The sequence below is a fragment of the Anomaloglossus baeobatrachus genome, chromosome 5 (genome assembly GCF_048569485.1).
Source record: "Anomaloglossus baeobatrachus isolate aAnoBae1 chromosome 5, aAnoBae1.hap1, whole genome shotgun sequence".
NCBI classification, from domain to species: domain Eukaryota; kingdom Metazoa; phylum Chordata; class Amphibia; order Anura; family Aromobatidae; genus Anomaloglossus; species Anomaloglossus baeobatrachus.
Window position 1 is genome coordinate 20337236 of NC_134357.1, and position 19466 is coordinate 20356701.

At 46.9% G+C, this 19466-nt stretch overlaps 1 protein-coding gene across 1 annotated transcript in view; it reads left to right on the forward strand.

Annotated features, from left to right (window-relative positions):
• The window catches only part of LOC142312573 (uncharacterized), a 152141-nt gene that overhangs the window by 29037 nt on the left and 103638 nt on the right, over positions 1–19466 (forward strand). Inside the window, 1 exon segment of the mRNA XM_075351564.1 lies at positions 8963–10014. Within this exon segment, the coding sequence (XP_075207679.1) occupies positions 8963–10014 (1052 nt within the window).

Here is a 19466-nt window from a genome sequence, read left to right on the forward strand (position 1 = left end):
TACAAGCGTCCGTTAGAACCCTGGGATCTGAACAGGGTGCTGATGGTCCTTCAGAAACCACCGTTCGAGCCAATGAGGGATATTTCGCTCGCACGCCTTTCGCAGAAAGTGGTTTTTCTAGTAGCAGTCACCTCACTCCGGAGAGTGTCTGAGTTGGCAGCGTTATCATGCAAAGCTCCTTTCCTGGTGTTTCACCAGGACAAGGTGGTTCTGCGTCCAGTTCCGGAATTCCTCCCTAAGGTGGTATCCCCTTTTCATCTCAATCAGGACATCTCCTTACCCTCGTTTTGTCCTCATCCAGTTCACCAATGTGAAAAGGATTTGCACTTGTTAGATCTGGTGAGAGCACTCAGACTCTACATTTCTCGTACGGCGCCCCTGCGCCGCTCGGATGCACTCTTTGTCCTTGTCGCTGGCCAGCGTAAAGGGACACAAGCTTCCAAATCAACCCTAGCTCGGTGGATCAAGGAACCAATTCTCGAAGCTTACCGTTCCTCGGGGCTTCCGGTTCCCTCAGGACTGAAGGCCCATTCTACCAGGGCCGTGGGAGCGTCCTGGGCCTTGCGACACCAGGCTACGGCTCAGCAGGTGTGTCAGGCAGCTACCTGGTCGAGCCTGCACACTTTCACAAAACACTATCAGGTGCATACCTATGCTTCGGCAGATGCCAGCCTAGGTAGGCAAGTCCTTCAGGCGGCAGTTGCCCACCTGTAGGACGGAGCCGTTACGGCTCTATTATGAGGTATTATTTACCCACCCAGGGACTGCTTTTGGACGTCCCAATTGTCTGGGTCTCCCAATGGAGCGCCAAAGAAGAAGGGAATTTTGTTTACTTACCGTAAATTCCTTTTCTTCTAGCTCCAATTGGGAGACCCAGCACCCGCCCCTGTTTTTTTGTATACACATGTTGTTCATGTTAAATGGTTTCAGTTCTCCGATATTCCTTCGGATTGAATTTACTTTAAACCAGTTTATAATTTTTTCCTCCTTCTGGCTTTTGCACCAAAACTGATGAGCCCGTAGCAGCACGGGGGGTGTATAGCCTGAAGGGGAGGGGCTTTACACTTTTAGTGTAATGCTTTGTGTGGCCTCCGGAGGCATAGCTATACACCCAATTGTCTGGGTCTCCCAATTGGAGCTAGAAGAAAAGGAATTTACGGTAAGTAAACAAAATTCCCTTCTTTTCTTACAATTTTTTCTCAGTTTTTGTAGATATTTGAATGTTCTCAATGATTCTCATTCTCGTCTATTTTTCTCTTTCTAGCGGTCACACCCAGGACTAATCAATCTCCTCTTCTAGTATGCATTTGCTAATTCCTTTTTCTCCACCCAGGAAGGCTCGTCATAGGGTTCCATTTTGGCACTATCCTTCAAGATACATAAGTGTGCAGACTGCCAATATATGCTCACCTATGAGTAAGGACATTTTCTTTATCGTTCCTTCCATGGGAGACCCAAACCATGGGTGTATAGCTAGCGCCTCCGGAGGACACACAAAGCACTACACTCAAATGTGTAGCTCCTCCCTCCGGGCTATATACACCCCCTGGATGACAATCTACCCAGTTCAACGCTTTGTGTTCCAGGAGGATCACACACATTTTCATTTCCTGATATTTTTTATTTTAATTTTTAAAGATTTGGAAGAAAAGCGGGTCCAGTCTGGACTCCCGGCATGTCCCTTCACGCTCCACTCTGCGGGGTGCTGTTAAGGTTGATTTTAATAAGGCTGCAGCCTTCACATGCCGAGCTCCTTCGCATCCTCTGTCGAGGCTCTGTTTGAAGTGGGAGCCATCACGGTCCTCTCTGCTTGCAGGAGGCCGGCTCCATCCACAGCCCTGTCTGGTCCCTGCTGGAAGGAGCGTTCACCCCCACTCAGGGACATGGCCCTGCGTCTCAAAGCTAAGTATTGAGACGTTTTTTCAGGGGTCCCGGGTACTTTTCTTAGGGGGACAGTATGTGCTTTAGCGTTACTGTTAATTTCGGCCAGTTCTGGGAATTTTCCATGAGAACCGCGCCGACGGTGCCTGCTCGTCGGCCGCACTTTAAAATCTAGGCCCCGGCTTCAGTTTGGGCCTAGTTTCGTTTTTGGCTTCTGCTGCATGTTTTGCATACAGCGCCGCCCACCGCCCGACCAGCAGAGGGGAGGGCACTCCTCTCTAGGGAGATGTCCCCTCCCCTGTCTACCATCCCTGTGTCTCTCTGCCCTCTGTTTTTCCCGCTCCTGGGCTTATACACGCCCCCCCTCCTTCTTCCCAGCGCCATTTTCTCAGCGTTTCACACTGGGAAGCGCTGGAAGCTGCAGCTGCACTATCTGGAAGGCTGACACTTCACAGGGGAGCGGTGAAATCCGGAGGACACACAGAGAGCAGGGCTGGTAAGCCACAACCCCTGGTTGTGGACTTTTATTACACTCTCAGGCTTTCTACAGGAGTGTATCTGGCTGCAGAACTTCCTCCACAGCAGCATGTCTGTCACTAGGAGCAAGGCTGCAAACATGTATGCTATATGCACTGCTTGTAAGCTAATTCTGCCAGAGCCAAGCACATACCCACATTGTGATACCTGTGCTAATATGGTTGTGTCTCAGCCTGGAGCCTCCGCAGGGGTCCCTCCGGCTGCTCCGGCCCAGGTGGCTGAACCCCCGGCTTGGGTAGCATCCTTTTCACAAGCTCTTTCCAAGTCGTTTGCCGACTCCATGGGGCAGCTGTCCCGGACGCTGCTGTCTATGCATCAGCCTCCCTCTCAGGGTGTCTCTGCGGCGCCGAGCTCTGCAGAGCCCTCAGAGCATGTCCTAGGACCTCGTCCCCCTAAACGGAGACGCACGGACCCTTCTCCTTCCTCGTCCCACGGCTCTGATTCACAAGCCGAGGTGCAGGGCGAGGAGGATTCACTTGCTGTAGGCTCAGACTCTGCCTCTATGTACCCCATTGACTTGTCTGAGGGTGATGCGGATGTTAGTGACTTGATTACGTCCATTAACTCCGTACTGAACCTCAATCCACCAGAGTCAGAGGAACAACCCTCTCTGGTAGAGGTACATCAGTTTACCTCTCCTAAGAAACCTAGGAGTATGTTTTTTAACCACTCCAGCTTTCAGACCACTGTTAACAAGCCAAGGGCCTGTCCTGACAAACGCTTTCTGAAGCGTAGTTCAGATGACCGTTTTCCTTTTCCACCTGAGGTGGTCAAGGAATGGGCCCAGTCCCCAAAGGTGGACCCTCCGGTGTCCAGAATCTCAGCCCGCACTGTCGTTGCTGTGGCTGACGGCACTTCTCTTAAGGACCCCACTGACCGCCAGGTTGACCTTCTGGCCAAGTCTGTATTTGAGGCGGCAGGAGCCTCCTTCTCCCCGTCTTTTGCGGCAGTATGGGCTCTTAAGGCTATCTCTGCCTCTCTGGCGGAGATTCATTCCCTCTCCAGGGACTCTATTCCTGAGATGGATGCCTTAACTTCTCAAGCTTCGGCCTTTGCATCCTACGCCATGTCTGCCATCCTGGAGGCTTCTCACCGCACGGCAGTGGCCTCCGCTAACTCCCTCGCGATCCGCAGGATCTTGTGGCTTCGAGAGTGGAAAGCGGACGCTTCCTCTAAGAAGTACCTTGCGAGTCTCCCTTTTACTGGGTCCCGGCTGTTTGGGGAACAGCTTGATGACATAATTAAGGAGGCTACTGGCGGGAAGAGTACTTCCTTGCCACAAACTAAAGCCAAGAAACCTGCCCAGGGCAGGAACCAAGCGAGGTTTCGTTCCTTTCGTTCCTCTAACTGGTCATCCTCTAAGCCCTCGGCCTCGTCCACTACCGCCAAGGATCGTAAATCCAACTGGCGCGCAAAGCCGCGTCCTCAAAAGACCGGAGGAGCCGCTGCCACCAAGGCAGCCTCCTCGTGACTATCTGGCCGCGCCAGCAAAGTCCTTGGTCGGTGGCAGGCTCTCCCACTTTGGCGACGTGTGGTTGCAACACGTCTCCGATCAGTGGGTGCGGGATATCATCACCCACGGCTACAGGATACCTTTTTCTTCCAGCCCGCCAAACAGATTTTTTCTGTCCAACCCCCCCTGCTCCAAAGCCGCCGCCTTCTCTCAGGCCGTGGCATCCCTGCAGGCCAACGGTGTAATTGTTCCGGTCCCCGCCCGGGAACGGTTCAGCGGTTTCTACTCAAACCTCTTTCTAGTCCCCAAAAAGGACGGTTCCTCCCGACCCATCCTGGATCTCAAGCTTCTCAACAAGCATGTTCAGGTGCGGCACTTTCGCATGGAATCTCTGAGATCGGTCATTGCCTCAATGACCCAGGGAGATTTTCTGGCATCCATCGACATCAGAGATGCCTATCTGCATGTGCCTATTGCGGTCTCGCACCAGCGCTGGCTACACTTTGCAATCGGAGAGGAACACTTCCAGTTCGTGGCTCTTCCCTTTGGCTTAGCCACGGCCCCTCGAGTGTTCACCAAGGTCATGGCAGCAGTGGTTGCGGTCCTGCACCTCCAGGGATTAGCAGTGATTCCTTACCTGGACGACCTTCTAATCAAGGCCTCATCCAGTGTAGACTGCCAGCGGAGTGTCTCTCTCACTGTCACCACGCTAATTCAGTTCGGGTGGCTTGTCAACCTCCCCAAGTCGACTCTGACCCCGACCCAGGTACTTTTGTACCTAGGGATGCAATTCGAGACTCTGCCGGCACTTGTCAAGTTGCCCTTAGTCAAACAGCAGTCCCTTCGTCTGGCGGTGCGCTCTCTGCTGAGGCACCGCCGTCATTCCATCAGACACCTCATGCAGGTGCTGGGTCAGATGGTGGCGTCCATGGAAGCGGTTCCCTTTGCCCAGTTCCATCTGCGTCCCTTGCAGCTGGACATTCTCCGCTGTTGGGACAAGCGGATCTCTTCTTTGGACAGGCTGGTGGCTCTGTCATCACAGGCCAGGAACTCCCTTCAGTGGTGGCTTCTGCCCCTCTCCCTTTCACAGGGACGTTCCTTCCTGACTCCGTCCTGGGTGATCCTCACCACGGATGCCAGTCTCTCCGGCTGGGGAGCGGTGTTTCTCCATCACCGAGCACAGGGCACTTGGACTCCGTCCGAATCAGCCCTCCCGATCAATGTGCTGGAAATCAGAGCTGTGTTTCTAGCTCTCCTAGACTTTCACCACCTATTGGCGGGCAAGCACATTCGGGTTCAGTCGGACAACGCGACAGCGGTTGCCTACATCAATCACCAGGGCGGAACTCACAGCCGTCTGGCGATGTTGGAGGTTCGACGAATCCTCCAGTGGACGGAGGACTCCAAGTCCACCATATCCGCAGTCCACATCCCAGGCGTGGAAAACTGGGAGGCCGATTATCTCAGCCGTCAAACCGTGGACGGCGGCGAGTGGGCCCTGCATCCGTCAGTGTTCAGATCGATCTGCCGCAAGTGGGGCACTCCGGAAGTAGATCTAATGGCTTCCCGGCACAACAACAAGGTTCCGGTTTACGTGGCTCGCTCCCACGATCCTCAAGCCTTCGCAGCAGACGCACTGGTTCAGGATTGGTCTCAGTTCAGTCTGGCCTATGTGTTTCCCCCTCTAGCGCTCTTGCCCAGGGTTCTGCGCAAGATCCGAATGGAGGGCCATCGAGTCATACTCATTGCTCCGGACTGGCCCAGGCGAGCCTGGTACCCAGATCTGCTCCGCCTGTCCGTAGAGGTTCCGTGGCATCTCCCGGACCGCCCAGACCTTCTCTCTCAAGGTCCGTTCTTCCGCCAGAATTCTGCAGCTCTCAGATTGACGGCGTGGCTCTTGAGTCCTGGATCCTGACGGCTTCAGGCATTCCCTCTGAGGTCATCTCCACCATGACTCAGGCTCGGAAGTCTTCCTCGGCTAAGATTTACCACAGGACTTGGAGAATTTTCCTGTCCTGGTGTCGCTCTTCCGGCCATGCTCCTTGGCCGTTCGCCTTGCCGACCATCCTGTCTTTTCTACAGTCAGGTCTGCAGTTGGGTCTGTCCCTCAATTCCCTTAAGGGACAGGTGTCGGCTTTGTCGGTATTGTTCCAGCGGCGTATCGCCCGACTGGCTCAGGTGCGCACCTTCATGCAGGGCGCATCTCACATCATCCCTCCTTACCGACGGCCCTTGGATCCCTGGGACCTTAATCTGGTCCTCACGGCCTTACAGAAACCCCCTTTTGAGCCTCTCAGGGAAGTTCCCTTGTCTAGACTTTCACAGAAAGTTGTCTTTCTAGTAGCCATAACTTCTCTCAGGAGAGTTTCTGATTTGGCTGCGCTTTCTTCGGAATCCCCCTTTTTGGTGTTTCACCAAGACAAGGTGGTTCTGCGTCCGACTCCGGACTTTCTCCCTAAGGTGGTGTCTTCCTTCCACCTTAACCAGGACATTTCATTGCCCTCTCTTTGTCCGGCCCCTGTGCATCGCTTTGAGAAGGCGTTGCACACCTTGGATTTGGTGCGGGCGCTCCGAATCTATGTGTCTCGCACCGCCGTTTTTCGGCGGTGCACCTCACTTTTTGTGCTAACCACAGGTCAGCGCAAGGGCCTCTCGGCGTCTAAACCGACCCTGGCTCGTTGGGTTAGGTCGGCTATCGCCGATGCCTACCAGTGTTCTCAGGTGCCTCCCCCGCCGGGGATTAAAGCGCACTCGACCAGAGCTGTCGGTGCCTCCTGGGCTTTCAGACACCAGGCTACGGCTCAGCAGGTGTGTCAGGCTGCCACTTGGTCCAGTCTGCACACTTTTTCTAAGCACTACCAAGTGCATGCTCATGCTTCGGCAGATGCGAGCTTGGGCAGACGCATCCTTCAGGCGGCTGTCGCCCATTTGTGAAGTTAGGTTTTGCCTACTTCTCAGTTTAGTTTATTTCCCACCCATGGACTGCTTTGGAACGTCCCATGGTTTGGGTCTCCCATGGAAGGAACGATAAAGAAAAAGAGAATTTTGTTTACTTACCGTAAATTCTTTTTCTTGTAGTTCCGACATGGGACACCCAGCTCCCTCCCTGTTGCCTGTTGGCAGTTTTTGTTCCGTGTGTTTCACGGCTGTTGTTAGTAGACAGAGTTCTGGTTTTGCCGAGTTTTACTCTATCTCTACTTATGGGTGGATGTCCTCCTTCAGCTTTTGCACTGAACTGGGTAGATTGTCATCCAGGGGGTGTATATAGCCCGGAGGGAGGAGCTACACATTTGAGTGTAGTGCTTTGTGTGTCCTCCGGAGGCGCTAGCTATACACCCATGGTTTGGGTCTCCCATGTCGGAACTACAAGAAAAAGAATTTACGGTAAGTAAACAAAATTCTCTTTTTTTAAATAGTTTGTCCGAAACAAGTCATGTGTTTCTATGCCTGCTGTTTTTTAAGATGTAGTGCGTTTTGTGATTTTTTTTTTCTTAACGATGGAATCAAGTAAATTTTATATATACATATTTGGTGCTGGATCCACTTCGTTTCCTTTTGACTGCCTGTTTGCCACACCGGATCTGGCCTGTCTGGAATTATCCGTGCACCATTTCTGAAGCCCTGAGGCACCCGCTAAAAGGTAAGCTGAAAATCTTCGGTTTCAATCGGGTTTAGGTCAGGGCTCTTGCTGGACCAGTCAAGAATGGCAACAGAGTTGTTCTAAAGTCACTCCTTTATTTTAGCTGTGTAATTAAGGTCATTGTCTTTTTGGAAGGTGAACCTTTGTCCAAGTCTAAGGTCCAGAGCACTCTGGAAGAGGTTTTCTTTCAGGATCTCTCTGTACTTGGCCGCATTCATCTTTCCTTCAATTGCAACTAGTCATACTGACCCTGCAGCTTAAAAACACCCCGATAGCATGATGCTGCCACCACCATGTTTCACTGTGGGGATTGTATTGGGCAGGTGATAAGCAGTGCCTGGATTTCTCCACACATACCGCTTAGAATCATCACCAAAAAGTTATATCTTTGTCTCATCATACCAGAGAATCTTATTTCTCATAATCTGGGAGTCCTTAATGTGTTTTTTTGCAAACTTTGTGCAGACTTTTATATGTCTTTCACTGGGGAGAGGCTTCCGTCAGACCACTCTGCCATAAAGGCCCAACTGGTGGAGGGCTGCAGTGATAGTTGACTTTATGGCACTTTCTCCCATCTCCGTACTGCATATCTGGAGCTCAGCCACAGCAATCTTGGGTTTCTTCTTTACCTCTCTCACCAAGGCTCTTCTCTCATGATTGCACAGTTTGGCTGGATGTTCAGGTCTAGGAAGAGCTCTGGTAGTCCCAAACTTCTTCCATTTAAAGATTATGGAGGCCACTGTGCTTTTCGGAGCCTTTAGTGCAGAAATTCTTTTGTAACCTTGGCCAGATCTGTGCCTTGCCACAATTCTATCTCTGAGCTCCTTGATCAGTTCCTTTGACCTCATGAGTCTCATTTGGTCTGACATGTACTGTGAGGTCTGACAGACAGGTGTGTGCCTTTCCAAGTTCTATCAGTTTAATTAAACACAGCTGGATTTCAATGAAGGAGTAGAACCATCTCAAGAAGAATCACAAGGATATGTGACTTAAATATGAGTGTCTGAGCAAAGAATCTGAATACTTATGACCACGTGATAGTTCAGTTTTGCTTGTTTAAAAAAATTTGCAAAAACGTGCTACATTTCTGGGGGGGGGGGGTCTGTCAAGATGGGGTGTGGAGATTAATGAGAAAAACATTAATGAGAAAAAAAAATATGAACTTATTGAATTTACCAAATGGCTGCAATGAAACAAAGAGTGAAAAGTTTAAAGGGGTCTGAATACTTTCCGTACCCACTGTATTTTTTGTATTTAGCGCTGAAAGAAAAATTCTGAAATTTGTAGAGGCAAGAGTTTTTTGGTTTTTTTTTCTTTTTTATATTTTCTGTTGCTGGAGTAGTATGAGGGCTTGTTTTTCATGTGACATACTGATGTTGGTAAAATTGAATCACGTTTTTAAAGCTTTTTTATTATTCATGAATAATCAAATAAGATTCAATTTTTGGCAGATGACTATAATAGGAGCACAGAGGGACATCTGAAGTCAGATTTAAAGGCAAAAAATCCTGATAACTCACAAGCTACACATGAAGTACATGCAACTGTTCCAGATCTACCCTCATCTTCTGATTCCTCACAGACTGAAAAGCAAAGTAAAATTCACAGAAGGGGTGTGAAATATTCGTCAACTCTTAAAGGAAATAAGCCATTTTCATGTTCAGAATGTAAAAAATGTTTTAGCAACAAAGGAAATCTTGTTGTACATCAGAGAATACACACAGGAGTGAAGCTGTATTCATGTTCTGAATGTGACCAATGTTTTACAAGTAGATCACATCTTGTAGTACATCTAAGAACACACACAGGGGAGAAGCCATATTCATGTTCCGAATGTGGAAAATGTTTTAGCAGTAAATCTGTTCTTGTAAGACATAAGAAAATTCACACAGGGGAGATGCCATATTCATGTTCCGAATGTGGAAAATGTTTTCCAGCTAAATCATATCTTGGTATACATCAGAGGATTCATACAGGGGATATGCCATATCCATGTACAGAATGTGGTAAATGTTTTCCAACTAAATCATATCTTCTTAGACATCAAAAAAATCACACAAGTGAGAAACCATATTCTTGTTCTGAATGTGAAAAATGTTTTAAAACTAGATTTGCTCTTGCTATGCATCGAAGAAGCCACACAGATGAGAAACCTTATTCATGTTTAGAATGTGGAAAATGTTTTGCCACAAAATATAGTCTTATTACACATAAGAGAATTCACACAGGGGAGAAGCCATATTCATGTTCAGAATGTGGTAATTATTTTAAACAGAAATCACATCTTGTTAGTCATCAGAGAATTCACACAGGAGAGAAACTGTATTCATGTTCAGAATGTGGTAAATATTTTAAACAGAAATCACATCTTGTTAGTCATCAGAGAATTCACACAGGAGAGAAACGGTATTCATGTTCAGAATGTGAGAAATGTTTCACTCGGAGACCATATCTTGTTAATCATCAGAGAATTCACACTGGGGAAAAGCCATATTCATGCCCATAATGTGGGAAAGCTTTTACATATAAAGTAGAACTTATTAGACATCAGAAAAGTCACACAGGTGATAATCAGTATGTATGTTCAGAATCTGAGAAATGTTTTCCAGTTAAATCAGATCTTGTTAAAAATCAGAAAACTCACACAAGTCAGAAACCATATTCATGTTCCAAATGTGAAAAATGTTTTAAAACGAGATTAGCTCTTGATATGCATCTAAGAAACCACACAGAGGAGAAATCTTATTCATAACGAGGATCAAGCAGATCAAGATAAAGGTAACATTGGACGTAACTCAAAATTCCTCACGTCCCAATGGGAGCATCCCATGCACATATACAGAGTGTAAGGGGGTGTAAGGCTCGACCACCCCATACTTGCAAATCCACTGTAGATAATGTTTCAAGTTGATATAATGGTGTAGTGTGTTCAAACGACCACTAAGTGGCCACAATGTGTAAGCTGCTTCCCTAGTACTCCTGGGCTAGAGGGAGTTAATTAAGGGCAGTGGCTTAGTCTGTGAAAATGGCTGGAAAGACAGGAAGTAGGAGGAGTCCCTGAGGGAGGGAAACACTGCGTCTTTGAGAGACATGATGGAGAAAGGACACAATAAATTTAATTTGGTGTGACCTTCTGGGTCGAATCTGGCTGCCGGACACGCGGTGTCACCCAGGTGGTGGCCATTCACTGGTGGATACCTAACAAATTCCCTCAATCAGAGGAAGGTCAATGGCCTCTTGAGAGAAGAATAGGCCCTGACTGATGGGAGAGACTGTTGTTTCTATCGGGAATAATGAAGCTGAAGGAGAGGATGAGGAGCTTAGGGACCCCAATGGGTGCCAAAGCACCAGGGAAGTGGTCAGCCGGTAAAATGTATGAATTATCCATTGCTAATGACAACCCCTTTGGGAAACAAGAATGTGTCCACCTCAGGCGAGATAAAAACTGTTTTTGAAGATGTTGACAAGTAAAGAAGTTTGATTAACAGAACCTGTGACCGTGTCAGTGCTTGTGACGCATGAAGAAAAAGTATGCTTATTACTGTATTGTACTAAAGTGGTGGTTGGGGTGCAGAGAAAAGAAATCGGGCTGCGCTACAGCCAGACAGCAGGCTCTGCCACTATTATCAAGACCCCCGACCGCCCCTTTAACATCTGCATGATCAGAATGTGGGAAATGTTTTCCAACTAAATCAGATCTTGTTAGACATCAGAAAACTGACACAAGTGAGAAAACATATTCATGTTACAAATGTGAAAAATGTTTAAAACGAGATTAGCTCTTGATATGCATCTAAGAAACCGCACAGAGAAGAAACCTTATTCATGTTTAGAATCTGGAAAATGTTTTGGCACAAAATTTATTCTTATTATACATAAGAGAATTCACACAGGGGAGAAGCCGTATTCATGTTCAAAATGTGGTAAATATTTTAAACAGCAATCCCATCTTGTTAATTATCAAAGAATGCACATGGGAGAGAAATCGTATTATAGTATTCATGCTCAGAATGTAGGAAATGTTTAATAAATTGTGATCACACTTTTCCCGCAGCCGCTCATTCACTTCCCGGGCCACTCATTACCTTCATTGAATATGCACTGTTTCCCCCACCCACCGGCCTCTGTGATTGGTTGCAGTCAGACACGCCCCAACATTGAGTGACAGCGTGTCTGACGCTTCCAATTACAGACGCTGGTGGGCAGGTCTATATCGTACAGTAAAATGAATAAAAAATTGGCATTGGGTCCCCCCATAATGATACCCAGCACAGATAAAGCAATAGTTACAGGCTGCAGCCCCCTTGCCAGCTATCAAAACAGGAGGAACCACATGTGGCTTTTTTTTAATTAGTTAAATCATTTTAAAAAATGGCGTGCAGGACACCCAATTTTGATACCCAGCTAAGATAAAGCACGACAGCTAGGGGCTGGTATACTCAGACTGGGGAGACCAATGGTTATTGGGTGCTCCGCAGCCTAAAAATATCAGCCTGCAGCCGCCCGAAATTGCCGCATCCATTATATTCGACAGACTCACCACTTTCCCTTATTTTTGTCTGTTACGTTGAAGTGGTGGCAATCGGGGTAACAAGGAGTTATTTGCAGCCCACAGCTGCTGCTAAGCCTTAGATTAGTAAGGGGGAAGCATCTATGAGACCCCCCCTCATTACTAATCTGTAAGTAAAAGTAAATAAACACAAACAGCCCAAAAAACCTTTATTGGAAATAGTCAAAAAAAGCACCCTCTTTCACCACTTTATTAACCCCCAAAATACTGCAGGTCTGGCATAATCTACACGAGGTCCCATGACACTTCCAGCACTGCTTCATCTGAATGCACACCGAATGGCAATAGAACATGACTGCCCGCTGTAAGGTTCAGGTAGTGACTGAAGTAAGCTGCATGATCAGCGATGATGTCACTCAGCTGATTTGCGGTCACAGGTCGAGGATGGTGGGAACCTTCAGCTGTGGCCGCGGGTAACCTGAGTAACATCACCGCTGATCACTTGGCTCACTTCAGTCACTGCCGTAACCTCACAGGAGGCAGTCATGTTCTATGCCGCTTGCTGTGAGCTTTAGATATAGCTGAGCTGAATTGTCGTGGGACCTCTTCTTGATTGTCAGACCTGCAGAGGTGTTTTGGGGGTTAATAAAGGGGTGAAAGATTGTGCTTTTTTCAATTTTAAGATTTTATTGATTTTCAAAAGCCAAAACAACCCAGAGAACCTGACAATACAGCATATACAATGCCAATACAAAATTATGAATTTCAGCAGGTGCCTATGATCTAGACATAGAGTAGAAACAAAAAGGAGAAAAAAAGGAGGAGAGATGTAAGGAATAGGAAAAAAGGGGGAGATGCCTTAGGGGCTGATCCAAGAAGTTATTAGAACTCTGAACATGAGAATCCACCACACTGGGGGACAAGCCCAATGAGACCCTCTGGGATGTAGTTAATGTCGTATGGCCATCTCTATCTTAGGACAGTCCGATACAGTGGGGAAGATGGGAAGGCCTCCCAGTGGAACCACTTGGTGGTAATACTAGCTTGTTCTTTGTGTGATTGAGCAACCAGGATCTCCATGCGATGAACTAGGGAAATCTCTACAAACCACTCCTCTAATGAGGGAGGGTCAGTAGACCTCCAGAGACGAGGAATTATTGTATTAGCTGCCTGTAACAGGTGTTGCAGCAAGGATTTCTTATAGATGGCCTTGGACATCGGGAACATGAACAGGAGCCCCACCTCTGGTGTTGCATGCACTGATACATCTGTGATCTCTTTTACCACTTTGAGTACCCCCTGCCAGAAAGCTTGCAGAATCGGGCAAGACCACCAAATATGGGTCATGGTCCCTTCCTCCAGCCCACAACTCCAACAAAGACTAGACACCTCAGGAAACCACCTATGCAGGGCCGCAGGAACCCAATACCACCTAGAGACAATTTTGAAACTCATATCTTGGGATTTTGTCGCTATAGCGGATTTGTGGGACAAGAAAAAACACTTCTCCAATTGCTCCTGTGTAAAAGTGGCATTGAGCTCAAGGTCCCAGGCCCTGCAAAAAGGGGGGGTTAGCTTCTGTCTCACCTTGGTCAATAAACCATAGAGGACTGATATAGAATGTGCCGGCCTGTATTGCAAATATAAAAATTGCTATTTTTTGAGTCTATACATTATGTTAAACTATAACATATTGATTAATCAGACAGACAAAGTGTACATGGTTACAAAATCTTGTATATACTTAAGGATTTCTGTGTGTTTGTCTTGAATATACAGACAGACAATATACCATTGTAACAGAAACTTTATGATTTACTTAGATCAAATATCTGATGGTTTTGTGTGTTTGCTATCCATTGAAATAGAAACTCTGATTTCTTTAGTTCAACAATCTGATGTTTTATGTGTTTGCTATATACACAGACAGACAATATATCCATTTACCTAGCTCAAATACCTGATGTGTATTCTTGGGAGATTTGAATGTCTGTGGGTTTATTACCCCATTGTCTGATGTGTGGTGTATCTCTAGTTCATCTATGCCCAAAGACTGACCATCAAAGGGCATGGATCAATAAGACTACAACACATTAACTTTAAGGTTTGTAATTATTGTACAAACCTCTATTTAAGATCAGATGAAATATAGCACAGACAGAAGCTTGTGTTTGCTGCACCGTGAGAAGTCCGGTCAGTGATGTCCAGGAGTCTCTGTCTATGTCATGCTTCTCTGACTTCCAGACAGATGATGTTCCAAAACTCCTTGGTGATGTAAGTATTTTACTGTACTTAACCTTTGTATGTTGATTATACAAAAGTGTACGCAATATCATACTTTTCCTTTAAGTTTGTATTTCATATTAACCCTTTAGTGACGGAGCTAATTTTCACCTTAATGACCAGACCAAATTTTGCAATTCTGACCAGTGTCACTTCATGAGGTTATAACTCTGGAACGCTTCAACGGATCCCGGTAATTCTGAGATTGTTTTTTCGTCACATATTGGACTTCATGTTAGTACCAAATTTAGGACAATATTTTTTGCGTTTATTTATGAAAAAAATTGAATATTGGCAAAAATTTTGAAAATTTAGCAATTTTCAACTTTTGAATTTTTATACCGTTAAACCAGAGATTTCTGTGACACAAAATAGTTAATAAATAACATTTCCCACATGTCTACTTTACATCAGCACAATTTTGGAAACAAATTTTTTTTTTGTTAGGAAGTTAGAGGGGTTCAAAGTTTATCAGCAATTTCTCATTTTTACATCAAAATTTACAAAACCATTTTTTTAGGGACCACATCACATTTGAAGTGACTTTGAGAGGCCTAGATGACAGAAAATACCCAAAAGTGATACCATTCTAAAAACTGCACCCCCCCAAAGTACTCAAAACCACATTCAAGAAGTTTATTAACCCTTCAGGTGCTTCACATGAACAAAAGCAATGTGGAATGAAAAAAAGCAAAAATTAAATTTTACCTAAAAATGTTGCTCTAACCCAAATTTATTCACTTTTAGAAGAAATAACACAACAAAATGGACCCCAAAACTTGTTCCCCACTTTCTTATGAGTGCGCCGATACCCCACATGTGGTCAGAAACCTCTGTTTGGACAAATGGGAGAGCTCGGAACAGAAGGAGCAATATTTGAATTTTGGAAAGCAAATTTGGCTGAAATAGATTGCGGGCACCATGTTGCATTTACAGGTCCGCTAAGGTACCTAAATAGAAGAAACCCCTCACAAGTGACACCATTTTGGAAACTAGACCCCTCAAGGCTTCTATCTAGGGGTATAGTGAGCATTTTAGATCCACAGGTACTTCACAGATTTTGTTAACGTTACGTTGTCATATTGAAAATTTTAATAATTTTCTCAAAAATGTTGCTTTAGCATCAATTTTCTCACTTTTTCAAGAGGTAATTCCAAAAATTTGACCTCAAGGTTTGTTAACCACTTTTTTATGAGCACGGTGATACCTCACTTGTGGTCTGAAACCTTTGTTTGGACAAATGGGAGGGCTTGGAACGAAAGGAGCAATATTTGAATTTTGGAAAGGAAATTTGGCTGAAAAAGATTGCAGGCACCATGTCGCATTTGGAGGTCCCCTATGGTACCTAAACAGCAGAAACCCCGCACAAGTGACCCCATTTTGGAAACTAGGCCCCTCAAGGAATTTATCTAGATGTTTGGTGAGTACCCTGAACCCCCAGGTGCTTCACAGAAGTTTATAACGTTGAGCCATGAAAAAAAAAAAAATTAAATTTTACCACAAAATTGTTATTTCAACCAGGTAGCTTTTTTTTTTACAAGAGTAAAAGGAAAAAATTCAGCATAACATTTATTGTGCAATTTCTCCTGAGTTTGGCGATACCTTATATGTGGTGGAAATCAACTGTTTGGGCGCATGGCAGGGCTCGGAAGGGAAGGAGTGCCATTTGACTGCACAATTGGCTGGAATTATTAGCGGACGCTATGTTGCATTTGGAAAGCCCCTAAGGTGCCTAAACAGTGGGATGTCCCCCACAAGTGACCCCATTCTGGAAACAAGACACCTCAAGGCTTTTATCTAGGTGTATAGTGAGCAGTTTGAATCCACGAGTACTTCACAGAATTTGATAAGCTTAGGTTGCCATATTGAAAATTTTCATTTTTTTCACAAAAATGTTGCTTTAGCATCAAATTTCTCACTTTTTCAAGAGACAACAACAAACCGTGGACCCCACAGGTTGTTATCCAATGTCTTATGAGCACAGGGATACCCCACATGGGGCCAAAAACCTCTGTTTGGATAAATGGGAGGGCTTGGAATGGAGGGAGCACCATTTGAATTCTGGAAAAGTTAAAATAAATTGCGGGCACCATGTCACATTTGCAGGGCCCCTTGGGTACCTATACAGCAGAAACCCCCCACAAGTGACCCCATTTTGGAAACTGGATTTTATTCAGGAGTATAGTAAGCATTTTGAATCCACAGGTACTTCACAAAAATGTTGCTGTAGCAACAAATGTCTCACTGTTAGGCTATGTGGCCATGATCCAGCGACACGGCGTCCAGTACACAGTGCCAGCCTTCCTGCAGAGATGTGAGTGTTGTCCACGGGAGAACGCAGCTGCCCATGCCCAGGATTTGGGTTCAGGCCGCTGTGGAGCTCTATGCTACCTGCAGAGAACACTCTTGTCTCCGCAGCATAAATTGACATGCTGAGGCTCAGGAAGCTGCGCCACAGGTCAGTGTTTGCTGCGGAGAAAAGAAGCACATTGGGCACGGGATTTCTAAAAATCCTTCCACTGTGCTTCTACTGTACAACGCAGCGTTATGGACGCAGGGAAAACACTCTGCGCCCAAAACGCTGCAAACCCTGATTGTGGGCACACAGCCTAAAATGCTACAATGGATGAATGGATAGATGTCAAACATATATAACGTCCCACCCCCTGCATATTCTAAGCTGGCGCCCTTTAGTGCCTTTCATGTTGCAGTAAAGGGTGCCTAGCCTTGTATTTAGCCCCCCAAAAAATTAATAATTAAAATAAACGACGTGGGGTCCCCCCTATTTTTGATAGCCAGCTAGGGTAAAGCAGACAGCTGTAGCCTGCAAACCACAGCTGACAGCTTCACCTTGGCTGGTGATCAATTTGGAGGCCTCCCCAGGCGTTTTTTTAAAAAAAAAAAAACGTGGGGTCCCCCCAAATTTGATCACCAGCCAAGGTGAAGCGGACAGCTGGGGTCTGGTATTCTCAGGGTGGGAAGAGCCATGGTTATTGGACTCTTCCCAGCCTAAAAATAGCAGGCCGCAGCCGCCCCAGAAGTGGCGCATCCATTAGATGCGCCAATCCTGGCGCTTCGCCCCAGCTCATCCCGCGCCCTGGTGCGGTGGCAGACGGGGTAATATATGGGGTTGATACCAGCTGTAATGTCACCTGGCATCAAGCCCTGGGGTTAGTGATGTCACGGCATCTGAACAGATACCCGACATTACTAACCCAGTCAAGTAATAGAAAAAAAAAGACAAAAAAAAAATTTATTTGAAAAAAAAACTCCCCGAAACATTCCTCTTTTACCAATTTATTGAAAATAAAGAAATTCCGGTCGCTGTAATCCATTTTGGAGGTCCCTCGGCGACTCTGGACCTTCTAGAATATGGGGGGCACGTTCAGGGAACGTATCCCCCATTTTCTGGAAGAGCAAGCTCTCCATGAGCAGTGTGGGTGCAGTAATCTGAGAATACTGCACTCACACTGCCCCGGTCCAACCTAGGGCAGAGTGACCTGCAGTAACCTCATTCCAGAATATGAGGGGCACGCTCACAGAACGTACCCCCCATTTTCTGGAACAGCAGTCTCTCCATGTGAGGAGTGTGACTGCAGATTACCGCACTCACCCTCCCCCGGTCCACAGTGGAGCCTGTGCAGCAGCGACGTCAGGGTCCCTGCTTGCAGGGATCCAGCTGACAGCCGCTGTCTGCGCATGCGCCGCCAGCATTGAAGAAGAAGAAGAAGGAGGCGGCGTGATCGCGGGATGGATCACCAGCAGACAGGTAACGTATGACCGGGGGCTGGGGGGGGTGACGGGGGGGGTGACCTAGCGGGACCTGGGGACACCTTTCTGTCGCATGTGACGTGTCACATGCGGCAGAAAGAGCAGAATGAATGCGGCCGCGCGGCGCCGCCATCTTCCACGCTACGGAGGGGGGAGGCGGCTCTGGAGACCGGAGGGGGCTCCGGGGACCAGAGATCTCCGGTGTACCGGAGGAGGGGTCAGGGGGAGGACATTTCCCTCCGATCTGAAATGTTTGATCATTTCAGATCGGAGGGAAATGACTGCAGAGCCGGCGGCGGCTGCAGTTTTCTGTGCGCTTCGGCGCCATTTTGGATGTCCGGTGGGGGTAGGGGTGGGGGTGGGGGGACTCTCCGGTACCGGGGGCTTTGGGGGCACTAGGGGTTTAGATTTCTTTATCATCTGACATGTTTGATCATGTCAGATGAAAAAGAAATCAGTTTTACCGGCCATTTCTTTTTTTTTCATGTGTTCGTCGGTATACAGTGTATACCGCCGATCACATGATCGGGGTCCAAAAAAAACACCCCGATTCATAATCTGGGGGGTCTCAGCTACCCCCGGTAGCTGAAACCCCCGAGATTTTCGGTCGCTGGGGGGCGCTACAGGGTTTTTTCGGGCCGCCGCTTTAAAGCGGCGGAACAGAATAAGTACCCTGTTTTGCCGCTGCTTTAAGTCGTACGGCCGTCGTTATGAGGTTAACCTTTATAATAAAATTACTTAATTGCCTTCTTTAAAGCCGTATCGGAACCTTAGTGATAAAATATAGCAAAACACGGCCTCTCGGAGGCGATGCATAGCTTCTTGAATCCCGATAGAACTGCCTTGGGCCGTTCTCTATTTGTGAGTCTAGAAAAAAAGTGCTGAAGTTGCATATACTCAAATGCGTGGCGGGCCAGAATAGGGCTATCTTATAGGATAGACTGCAGACGGAGAAAGGCACCCCCAGGCACGACCTGGTGCATGCGAAGTGGCTTCCTTCTGGAACTGTGCGTGTAGAGGTGCCCGGAGGGAACTGCGGAAGTCTGTTAGTGGCTGCAAAAGTCCATTAGGGTCTATCAAAACACCTCTAACTGACGAGGTATGTATCATTTTCAGTGTTTGTTTAACTGAGAAGGACATGGGAATTTCGTCCTGGGCGAGGGTAAGCCAGGTCCAGTGGGTCGTGACTACTGAAAGGGGACATATGTCTTGGGCTAAGCGGACCCACAATTTAGAAGAGTGACAATGTATTAAGTCATGTACCCTTGCATGGGCTGAGGCAAAATAACGTTTGCAGTCTGGGAGACCGATTCCCTCGGCTGCTTTGGGACGGGTGAGGACGTCATACCTAAGTCTGAGTCTCTTAGAGACGAATACGAACCTCTCAAAAG